The sequence below is a fragment of the Chrysochloris asiatica genome, unplaced genomic scaffold (assembly GCF_000296735.1).
Source record: "Chrysochloris asiatica unplaced genomic scaffold, ChrAsi1.0 scaffold00054, whole genome shotgun sequence".
Lineage (NCBI taxonomy): Eukaryota > Metazoa > Chordata > Mammalia > Afrosoricida > Chrysochloridae > Chrysochloris > Chrysochloris asiatica.
This window is the reverse complement of record NW_006408572.1, coordinates 5,955,273-5,966,796: the sequence shown is the minus strand read 5'-3', so window position 1 is coordinate 5,966,796 and position 11,524 is coordinate 5,955,273. Positions and strand designations below refer to the sequence as shown.

At 46.6% G+C, this 11,524-nt stretch overlaps 1 protein-coding gene across 4 annotated transcripts in view; it reads right to left on the bottom strand.

The window, feature by feature from the left end:
- Window positions 1-3,044: 3,044 nt before the first annotated feature.
- SLC13A5 (solute carrier family 13 (sodium-dependent citrate transporter), member 5) overlaps window positions 3,045-11,524 on the bottom strand; it is a 39,573-nt gene continuing 31,093 nt past the window's right edge. Inside the window, exons 8-11 of one of the 4 annotated variants that reach the window (XM_006863288.1) lie at window positions 11,120-11,238; window positions 8,502-8,663; window positions 4,561-4,698; window positions 3,045-3,301 (exon numbers count right to left, since the gene is read on the bottom strand). In XM_006863288.1, coding sequence (XP_006863350.1) covers window positions 3,170-3,301; window positions 4,561-4,698; window positions 8,502-8,663; window positions 11,120-11,238 — 551 coding nt within the window. In that variant the 3' untranslated portion in view covers window positions 3,045-3,169. The remainder of the gene's footprint in view (window positions 3,302-4,560; window positions 4,699-8,501; window positions 8,664-11,119; window positions 11,239-11,524) is intronic. The other 3 variants (XM_006863286.1, XM_006863287.1, XM_006863289.1) reach the window with 3 other exon arrangements.

The window sequence follows — 11,524 nt, the reverse complement described above, 5'->3', positions numbered from 1 at the left end:
CTACAACCCAAAACATTCCTAGTTGGAATTGTTAAGTACTGTTAAGTCAACTTCTGACTCACAGTAACTCATAGCATAGGGTTTCTAAGGTGGGTATTGTTGTTGTTGTTGTTAAGTGCCATTGAGTCAGTTCCAACTCATAGTAACCCTGTATAGGGTTTTCAAGGAGCAGCTGTGAACTGGAAGCGCCAACCTTGTGGCTCAAACCAACCTTGCAGTCCAGTATATTTACCCACAGCACCACACAAGGACTCCTACTGGTGGGTATTGTTTATGTGCCATGGAGTCATTTTTGACTCATTGCGACCCTGTGTAGGGTTTCCGAGGCTTTAGAGGAGCAGAAAGTCTCACCTTTCTCCAGTAGAATGGCTGGTAGTTTTGAACTGCTGACTTTGAGATTAGCAGCTCGACTCATAAAACCACTATACTACCAGAGCTCCTTAACTGGTGGGTATAGGCCCTAAAGGATCTAGTCAACTAAAAAAGTTCTTTAGAAACAGTCTTTAGTCAACCTCAGCCTTGAGTTCTGCTTTCCCGAAGCCCTCAACTCAGTTTACTTGTTGGTTCTCAACAAGATAGCATCTGATAGGGTCCTCCACCCACTCCACCACATCTTCTTCCCTCACACCTGCATAGTTCTACTCATTCTTCAATGTCTACCTTGCATTGGTCGGATAAACCATATTCCTACCATTCTCTATGGTACCATGTAAACCTATACTGGCCTCAGACCCCATAGCTCTGAATTAAGTTAGTAGTTCTCAGTCTTGGTTGCACATTAGAATCAGCTGGGAAGCTCTTAAAAGTTCTGGTACCCAGGTTTCTCTCCAGACCAACTAAACCAGAATTTCTGGGGGTGAAGCCCAGGAATCAGTAGCTTTTCACCGCTCCCAAGTGAATATACTTTGCAGTCATTGTTGAGAACACACTAATCGGTGTTTCAAAGGGCAGAAATGTAGCTAGTCAGCTCAAAGTAAAAACTAATGCCACACAAATGTAGCATTCTCATTAATTTACTCATTGGCCATGCCCACGAGCGCCATGTGAACACCAAATTGACCATAACTGATAAATCCTTTATTTATCAATCACATCTCTATTGGCCTCCGTTGGCTCAGCTACAGTGCCAGTACTGGACCCAGTGAACACTCAGAGTCCTTGGGAGCTCTCAGGGTGTCAACAGCAGCCTTGTGGAGAGCAGTGATAAGGAGGTGGTAAGGTGGAAGCCAGGCATCAGTTCTACCTTGATTAGGGGAGGAGGTAGCCATTTTCATACTCGCTTCTCAATCAAACTCACTTCTCAGGGTCAGGACTAACCGGGTCTCATCCAACACTGTTCTGAACCCGTTTTGGAGGAGTGAACAGAAAGGGACTCTTATTTGGCTATCTTGGAGTAGACTTGCTCTTGGCCATAAGTCCTACAAAAACAAAGTCTTTAATGGCTGGAGAAAGGAAATGGAGTAGACACAGAGTTGGAAATCTGGGTTGGAGCCCTAACTTCCACTAGCTTGATGTGTGGCTTTGGACACATCACTTGACCTCTCTGGGCCTCAGTTTCCTCACAAGACAAACAAGGATAAACAACACCTTACCTATCTTATAGAGTTGCTGCAAAGATTGAGTTAAATAACTAGTACGTGCCCCATAGGAAGGCCTGGCACACAGAAGTCAGGCGGTAAGTAGTTGTTCACCCCTGTATCTCCCTACACACACACACATATACACAATGGCCCCCAAACCAGAGATGAGTCACGGTTTCCCTGAAAGACATTTAATAGTATGGTCAGGAACCATCCACCCTAGGAAACCGGATACACACTTGGTCCGTGATGGGGTTTCCTCAGGTCTCTACACTTTCTCCTGCCCTGAAAAGTGCTATCAATTGACCTCTGAGTATTTCTGAGTCTAACTCTGCCTCTCTTCTGGAAACAGCACAAGAAGGAAAGTCAACAGGGCTGAGGGCTGGAGGGTGACTATCTCTTATGTCTCTCATGGGGGTTTCTGAGGCTCATCATCCCACAGCCACTCTGTAGTCTTTGCTCCGGTAATCTTAGGTAAATTCCTTCATGGACAAGGGATGTCTGCTTGGGGGGACCAGCAAGCACTGCCACTCACCAGAGAGCCTCCAGGCCTGGTTGCAAAGGCCACTCAGCAAGGCAAAGCTTTCCTCAGGGGAGATCACACTCTGGTAAGATGACAGCTCTAAAGTGACCTGCTGCTGGCATTGAATAGCTGTGTCCATGCTAGACCTGCAGATGAAAGAGGATCTGGATACCTCACTATGACCCCCAAAGTGCCAGCACTGCCCAAATGTGGAGTGTAAGCCCATCTTTGTGGGGGTGTCAGGAACAGGATGTTCCAAGAAAGCCAAACAGACCTACCTGAAAGAAAAAGGAGTGCGGGAGGGCCCCAGCCAGTGGAATTTAGCAAATGTTGGCCAAGATAACCAACCCAAGGGACCTAGGGATTGAAGGACCTCACTTGACAGCTGGGAGTGGAGTCCAACTTGTCAATTACAATGGAATAAGGTAAATAAAGAGGAGCAAAAGTAGCCAATGGTGTCCTGTAGGCAGGAAGGCTCTCAACTCAAACTCTTCATCCTTTGGTGCTGGTACCATAAAGCATTCCTGGAGTCTCAAGAGATGCTCTGATTCCCACTCTCACTTCAGCAGTGGGAAGTTGCCTCAAACCCAGTATCCGTCCCTGGGCTGGATTGTCCCCTTTGGAATGACAGATGATAGATGATCCAAGGCAGCCCAAGGTGAGCTGGAAGAGGTATGGGTGCTGGGAGTTTGTTTGCTCACCTCCTACTCTGAGGATCTGATTCCCATTTAGACTACCCTGGAACTAAGCAAGTGGAAAGCAGAGTCTTGGATTGGGCCAGAGTGGTGGCTGCTGGAAGTTGAGCTCTCCACAGCCTGCCTGTGCTGAGAGATGACGTCAGAGCTCCTAGGAAAGATGGGAACCAGCATCTTCTTCAGGAGTTCTCTTCGCCTTCCAAGCCACCCATCCCACCTCTGAGAATGAGGTGGCCCTGGGTCTCAGTGGGGTGTGGGCATCATTGTGTCCCATCAGGCTATGAACAGCAAAGCTCTGCTGCAAGACATGCCAGAAGGTTCCAGAGTCTTCAGAAGGGTGGGGGCTGGGTCCGTGGGTCTTGTGGCTCTTTCTAAGTCTCAATGTGTGTCACATTAGCCCAGTCGGGGAAATTATCCAAGTCAAATATGACCCGCCCCCAGGTGTTGACGGCCAGAAACACGCAGAAGACTCCGATGATGTTCATCATCAGTCCTGTTTTCATCTGGACAGAAACATAGTCAGAGTCAGCACCCTCTGGTCAGTCTGGGCTGCCCAACAAGAGCAAACAAGACACTGGAATAAGGCTTCTTGGGGCAGGAGACAAAGGACTGCCTTTCTGGACTTTACCTTCCCTGTTCCCCATTCTCTGTGTGTTCTACCCCTGCTCCCACAAAGCAAGTTTGTGCCACCAAGTGCTAGAGTCCTCAGAGCTACCCCAGGAAATGGGCAGGACACATGGCTTCCCTATGTCCATTTTAGCATCTGGAAAATTGGGCCTTGGGGAGGTATGATGATGTGAGGTGAGGTGAGATGAGGTGAGGTGAGGTGAGGTGAGGTGAGGTGAGGTGAGGTGAGGTGAGGTAAGGTGAGGTGAGGTGAGGTTTGGTGGCAGCTTCAGTGTGTTGGTGTTCTTACTGGAAGTCTGACTGAGTCCAGGGCTCACCCACAGTTTAACCTCCCCACAAAGACCCATTGGGTTCCATGTGAAGCACCAATGGCTCTTTTTTGGATACCTTCTCTGTGATCTTTATTAATGCTTATTAACTATTGCTTTAAAAACATGCTAGAGATTTGTTACTGGACATTGGAATCAAGTTTCTAGAACCTGCCATTGCCCTCTTTATGGAAATTCTCCTTGGAGTCCCAAAGATACCCAGAGGAGTCCTGGTCTCCCAGGTTTGCACATGTGCCTAGACCTTCACCTGGAGCTGCAAAGCTGCCCTCTCCTTCTCCCATCAGAGGTGAAAAACAACACCAGGCCTGAGGAGTTCTTCCTATGGCTGCATCTGGTTCTAAAACATCATCCTTTCCCAAGCAATGGGTCTCCCTCTCACCCTCTCTTTGCTTCAACCTCTTCACACTCCTCCAAAATTAGCATTTTCTCCCAATCTCAGCTTTGCGCCTCCTGACTCTCCTCTCTGGTCCTTGCTACTTTGTGAAGTCCATCCTTGGCTATGTGGTCCTCCCACTCCCAACCCTTCCAAGTACCCACTGGAGGTCCCCCTCACCCCCCATCCCCACCCCCGGTAGATGCATGGGAGATTCTATAAAGCACTGCTCAGTCTTGGGAGACAGAGCAATCTGTGCTAAGGGAGAAAGATAAAAAATCTGCATCATAAATGCAACGAATGTGTAGGTTCCGGCACTCAGCGCCATTCCAGTATCAGTTTGAAACTCACACATCACAAATCAACTGAGTATTCTTTATAACAACAACATTATCATCTGATAGAAGTAAAAAAGAGCAGCTGTGTGTGTTACCATGTCAGAAACCTTGAGGTGTCCGTAGGCAAATACGATGGCGTTAGGCGGGGTGGCCACAGGCAACATGAAGGCAAAGGACGCACTCAGGGTACAGGGAAGCATGACGTACAGTGGATTGAGGCCAATGGAGCGTGACTGGGGAAAAAAAGCACTGCCATGTCACAGACACAGAAAACAAGGAGCGTCGTTCTGAAAAGTATTTCCGGATGCACCAGGCACCCTCCCACCTTTAGGACTTGATCTTGCTGGTTCCTCTACCCTGCACCACATCTCTGGCAGATAACTCTATCCAACATTCATCCCTGAACCCAGAGGCCACCTCCTCAGTGATTCAACATCTGTTTCTGAAACACCTGTTGTGTGCCAGAGGGGGCAGGTGTGATTCAGTGGTAGAAATCTTGCCTTCCATACCAGACACCCAGCCAATGCAACACATGAACAGCCACCTCCCATCTATCAGTGGAAGTTATGAGGATGAATAGGAGCTTCCAGACTAATTTCTAATGGATCACAGTGTCCGGTTCCATCGTACATGAGGTCATGTGGTGTCAGGGGCTGAGTCTACGGCAGCTAATAAAAACATGCACCAGAGACTCTACTGGACACTTAAACTACAGGGAATCTCCCAGTGGTCCCACAGCCCACATGCATGCTCAGCACATAGCTGTCTGTCCTGCCACAGACTCAAAGTGCCTAAAGGACAGAGAACAAGCCTTTCATCTGCATGTATGTACGCCTGTGTCTTTCTACACATCTGGGATGAGTTAACATATGAAATTTTGCATCCACCATTTTGCTCTTCATTTTAATATCTTCATGTTAACATGTAACAGTGCCACGTCTAACAGGGTGCACGGTGGCTTCATATCATAAGCACTGGACTACATACCACAAGGTCCTTGGTTCAAACCCACCAGCTGCACCACAGGGAAAGATCAGGTGTTTTGCTCCCACAAAGATTTGAAGCCTGGAAGTCCTATGCAGGGGTCGGTATGAGTAGGAACCGACACAACGGTACTTAACACCACCAACAACAGTGCTTAGTACAGAGTACTGCTGCTGTTGTGTGCCCATCGAGTTGATCCCACCTCGTAGCGACCCTTTATAGGGTTTCCAGGGCTGTGCATCCTTATGGGAGCAGAAGCGCCTCCTCTTTCTCCAGCAGGGTAGCTGGCAGACCTTTTGCAATTAGCAGCCCAATGCATAAGCCACTACACCACCAGGAATCCTTTAGCACAGAGGAGGCACTCATTAAATAGCTGTTGGATGAATAAATAATATCACAATAGTCATAGTATCTATCAATGATCAATATCTCTCAACATAAACAGTTCACCATGCAGATTTACGTGTATAGGAGAACAGACATATATGTGAAGCTCTTCACTGCAACATTGTGACAGCATGCCATAGGAAACACACTCAGTAAGCACCAGCAACAGGATTACTAAATTAACTGTGGCATGTGCAAGCAATGAAATATTATGCAGCTGTGAAGAAGAATTAGGCAGATGCCACGCATTCATAAGAAAAGATCGCTAAGCTCTCTAGTTTTATATATATACAGGAACTTTTTAAAGTATTGAAGAGCAGAGATGTCAGCTTGAGGATCGGACATTGTTTCGTTCTGCTGTGCATGGGTCGCTATGAGTCGGTTCCGACTCGATGGCACCTGACAACAACAATATATATATATATATATTTTTTTTTTTTTTTAAAGTAAGGTACAGAACAGGATAAGGGGAAGATGCCATTTGTTTTAAAAGAACATGTATGTGTGCAATATATCTAGAGAAATGCTTAAGAGATGAATAACAGAGGTTATCTTTAGTTAAGAGGCTAGGCGATTAGAGTCTGTATGCTTTTCTGTATTATTGGATATTTTTAACCATGTATATGTGTTACATTTTCAACTTAAAAAAATTATGCCATGAGCATGTTCTCATTGTATTAAAATTTCTTTTGAAGTGGTAATTTCTTAATGGTTTGACAGTATTACCTTGTATGAATATGTGATCATTTATTCCACTAATAACCCTATTAGAATCTTCATTATAAAGAATCTGTGATGCACATTATCATAATAAATCTATCTCTGATGAGCTCCTTAAAATATGTTCGCAGATATGAAATTGCTGAGTCGAAGGATATGAGCAGGTTTACAGCTATGATTCCTATTGTTAAGCCGCCCTCTGGAAGCCTTGTACTAAGTTACACATGATGTAACTAGATGTCCCAGGCAGGTGCCCAGTCTACCTCCTGACCCGCCCGCCATCTTATCTTGGCCATGAGTGATGCACTTGGGGGATGTGCCCCCGTTCCTCTGAGACAGGTGGGTGCTGAGGAAGAAGTGTAAGGGGCCTTGGTAGGAGCTGGGAGGATTCTTACCTGTGGTCTCTTGTTCTAAAATAGTTTGTTTTTAAAGGGCCTGGACATTCCTTTTGGATAAACCAAACCCATTGCCTATGAGTTCATTCTGACTCCTGGTGATCCCACTTGTGCAAGGTAGAACTGCGCCATAGGGTTTTCAAAGCCAGGACCTTTCAGAAGCAATTCTCTAGGCCTGTCTTCTGACACGTTTCTATAGATGGGTTCAAACCAAGGACCTTTCAGCTAGCAAATGAGTGGTGAACCATTTGGGCCACCAGGGACTCTCTCCCTTGGGGTAAAGTCTGACTTGGAGCCCTCAGTGCCCACTGCTGGGGCTGGAGATGACAAAGTAGGGCCTTTGCAAGGGATGAGAGTGTATTACCACTGCATGCTCAGCAGCAAAAGAAGCCCTTCTGCCTCTGATGGGCAGCCGCTCAGGAGAGGGGAACAGCCACCTTGTTATTTACAACACTTTCATCTTCCCTTGGAACCCTTCCACTTGGTTTGCTGTTTATAATGTGGACGCCCAGCAGCTAAATGGAAATTTACCAAGTTAAATCCTGTGTTCAGGCCCCTTGTAAGTCTGTCTCCAACCTCCAGAAAAACAGCAGTGACCTCTCCCATGACTTTTTTTGTTTTTAAAGTCTACAAAGGATTTCCATAGCTGTCATCTCATCTGAGTCTCAGCAAAATGCTGAGGAATTCCTCTGAGAGTCGGGGAAGATTCTCTAAACCACCCCTCAGCCTGACTTCTTCACGTTAAATGGCATGTTCAAGGAGACAGGTTTTCTGACTCTAACCCAGCGTGCTTTCTATACCACCTGGAGGTCAGTACTGCTAGGTGATGACCAACAAAAGGAAATGTAAGAAAGATCACAACCAATTCTCCCATAAGCTCTGCTTTCTTTTCAAGTCCCCAAACATGCTTGCCTGCAGAATAGAACCCTTTAGCCTGGCTTCCAGCAATCCCCCTCCACTACCACCCCGTTATGACCTGGCCTCATCTCCTGCGTATCCCCTAACTGGAACCCTGCACTTACCAAACAAGGCTTCTGGGAATTCCCAGTCATGCAACTCAATTTCCTTTAGTTGGCCTGTTCCATTTTCCCAGAATGCCTTCTGTGGTCACACTCATTTATAAGCCCTTCTGCCCCTAAAACTCCTTCTTTGTGTGCCCAGCCAGGAGTGTTCCCCCTGCTCTGCAGTCCTCACACACACCTGTGCTTACATCCTCAGAGACCCACTGTCCTCTCCCAGGTCATTGACCCAGTCCTCCTTGGCACAAGTCTTGTCTCTGAGCTTGAAAAAGAATCCACTTACATTTATGAAACAAAGTCTGAGTACCTGACCTATGCTTTGCTCAGCACATGGGGTGGGGATACAAAAAACCTGGCCAAGCATTGAGGGCAGGACCAAAGTCAGGGTCAGACCCAGGTCTCCAAAGTCTAGTCAAGCACTGGTCCCTGGTTTCACTGCCTAGTAGGGACCCAGGACACGTTCACAGTCTGACAACTTCCTAGGAGATGGTGCCTAAGTGTCCTCCCCAAATCCCCAGCAGAGTTACTTACCATGGAGGCAAAGATGGGCAGGAACAGGGTGGTGGTAGCCACATTGCTTGTGCACTCAGTGAACACAGCAACGAGCAAGGACAAGATCAAGGTGATGGCTGCTGGGGGCACGGCATGCAAGGGTTCCATCTGCTTCCCCATCCATTCGGACAGCCCCGAGGCCTGGGAAGCACCAGGAGGGGAGTTATGTAGGGTTACTGGCTCACAGTTCCTCTAGGGCTGGAGGGAACCTCATCTGTTTCAGGAAGATCAGCCCATTTTCCACTTCGAATTCTCTCTCTGCTTGAATTCCATCGGGGGTCTCATCCATCCCCACAACTTCAACTTCCATCCTCATTCTACTGTTTCCTAAATCTGTTCCAGCCCAGTCAATTTCCAGATTTAAACATCAACACCCCTTCTAGAAATTTCCACCCACATATTCCATGAGCCTGTCAATCGCAATAGGCCCCAACCTGTATTCATTCTCTCTAGCTCAGAATCTGCTGTATCTTTTGGTCTCCCCAGCTTGGTAGATGAATTTACCAACCATCTCTGTCCAAGCCAGAAGGCTGAAAGTGATGCTGGGGAATCTCTGTGCCCCTCATCCCTTGTACCCAGTCATCACCAAATTCCCCCAAAACATCTCATGTCTGTCTTCTCTTTCCAGCCCTATAATTCTGCATCTCAGGAGAGTGATCTGGACCACACATTTTGGATTTAGATTTGGGGTGCGGGACTGAGAGGAGATTTTTCCAGGGAGAGAATGGAAGTGACAAGAGAAGAGGCCAAGGAAAGAGTCTTGAAGATGCTCTAATTTAAGGAGGAACAGAAGAATTGCCAGTCAATGAAGATGATCAGGAACAGTCAGAAGGAAACCAGTGGAAAGTTGTTTCTTGAAGAGAAGGAGAGAATGGTCCACAGAGTCAAATATTATAAGACTGAATTAGAGGAAGATTATAAAAACACCTACTGCTTCTCCCTGAACCCTTCCCCTGCCCACATCTTCACTCACACCATCAGAATGATTTTTCTCAAATGCAATTGTAACCAAATCACTCCCTGGTGTCAATCCTTCATGGCTGCCCACTGCCTTCATAATAGTGCCCGCACTCCGTATCGTGAACCCAAGGTCTGCATGGAAGTGGTTTCTGCTAGCCTCATCAGCCTCCTCTTCATTATTCCTCAGCTACACACACCATGCTGTTTCCTCTGCTAACATGTCTCTGCCTTCTAAAATGCCCTCCTCCCTAAGTCCCACAGAACAGGGTCGTACCTTAATACCGCTGTAATCCCTGTGTCTGGTTTAACACTAGAGCACAATAGGAATGCATTATGAATGCATGAATGGAAGGTGAGTGAGTAGAAAGGTGACCAGATGAATAGATTTGTCCATCCTATATACATATATAGGAAGATACAGACTCTGTCCTAGATGTTGAGGACATAATATTATTGCTATTGTTACGTGACCTCAACTCAGTTCCAACTCATAGCTACCCGTATAGAGTGTCTGAGGCTGTACATTTTAGTGGGAGAAGAAAGCCTCATCTTTCTCCCATGGAGCGGCTGGTGACCTTGTGGTTTGCAGTCCAGAGAGCCACCACACTTCCCAGTAACAAGGTACACTAAGTTTATCTATTACATTCTATTCCTGGATGAATAAATGGATAACAGTAGCACTTAGTTGTTTCATCCCTCCCTCTGACATATTCCTTCCTCAGAAGAGATGGAAGTGGGGGCATAGTATGCTATTTGCCCCCCACAAGCTGTCTTCTCCTCTTACGCTACTACTCACTTGGAAGTGGCGATGCTTGTGTACCACCAAGTCGGTTCTGACTCACAGCCAACCTGTATAGGGCTTGCGAGGCTAGAAATCTTTACAGGAGCAGAAAGCTTCATCTTTCTCCCATGGAGTGACTGGTAGATTCGAACTGCTGACCTTGAGGTTAGCAGCCCAACTCATAATCAACTATGCTACCAGGGCTCCTTAAAGAGCTCTGGTAGTGTAGTGGTTACCAATCGTGCTGCGAACCGCAAGATCAGCAGTTCGAAACTACCAGCTGCTCTGTGGCAAAAAGATGAGTCTTTCTGCTCCCGTAAAGATATACAGCCTCAGACCCTGTTCAGGGTCGCTATGGGTCAGAACCGACTCGACTGCACTTAACAACAACAAGCAGGGCTCCTTACTTCTTGCTTAGCTAGAGTAAAATTCTAAAATGGGAACCATATCAACAAAGAATTCAACAAGGAGAAGAGCCAGAGATAATGGTAAAAATACCCAAAGGATTTGAAAGAAAGATTTTCCTGGGATGTACGAGCAGAGATTACTATTGCCTGTGTAGAGAAAGGCAGAAACCTATTCCAAACCCCAATTGGGACTTGACAGTGTCCTCTGCCTCTCTTGACCAAGCAGGATCATGTATTCACGTTTCTGCAATCACTCCCCAGACATTCCTGAGCACCTTCTCTATTCCACGGGCTACTCTGGGACCTTTTCCTCAAAGTATGTGCAGTCATGAGGAGGAGACAGAAACACACAGGCTCCGCTGAGGGGTAGAAGAGTGGAGGAACGTGGCAACTCTTGGACCATCCTCTTGGTGAAAGTAGGGCCAGCAACCCAAGGTAGGAGAAGTTACCTCACATCCTTTAGCCAGAGCAAATCCACCTCCCAGCAGCAGCACAATGCCCCAGGGCACTTTTTCCTGGGCCACCTTCCAATCCATCAATGCAGGGGGATAAAATGCAGCCTTCCTCTCTGAGAAGAAGAAGAAAAGAAAAGCACAGCTCAGAGCAGCACTGGAATGTCAAAGAGATATAATTAAGAGGAGAAAGTCAGGAAGAATAACAAGGTACTATCTTATTCTTGGTCAATTAGTAAACATTTACAATAAGGATTACAGGAAGTCCCCAGGCTACCTGGATCTGACTAAGTACAATCCATAGTTAACAACCACCTCCATGAAGTCTATTATATTAAAAAATCCCAGGTTTATAACAACAAATGGGTGCTGCTTTTCAATGTGCATCAAAACATTATTATT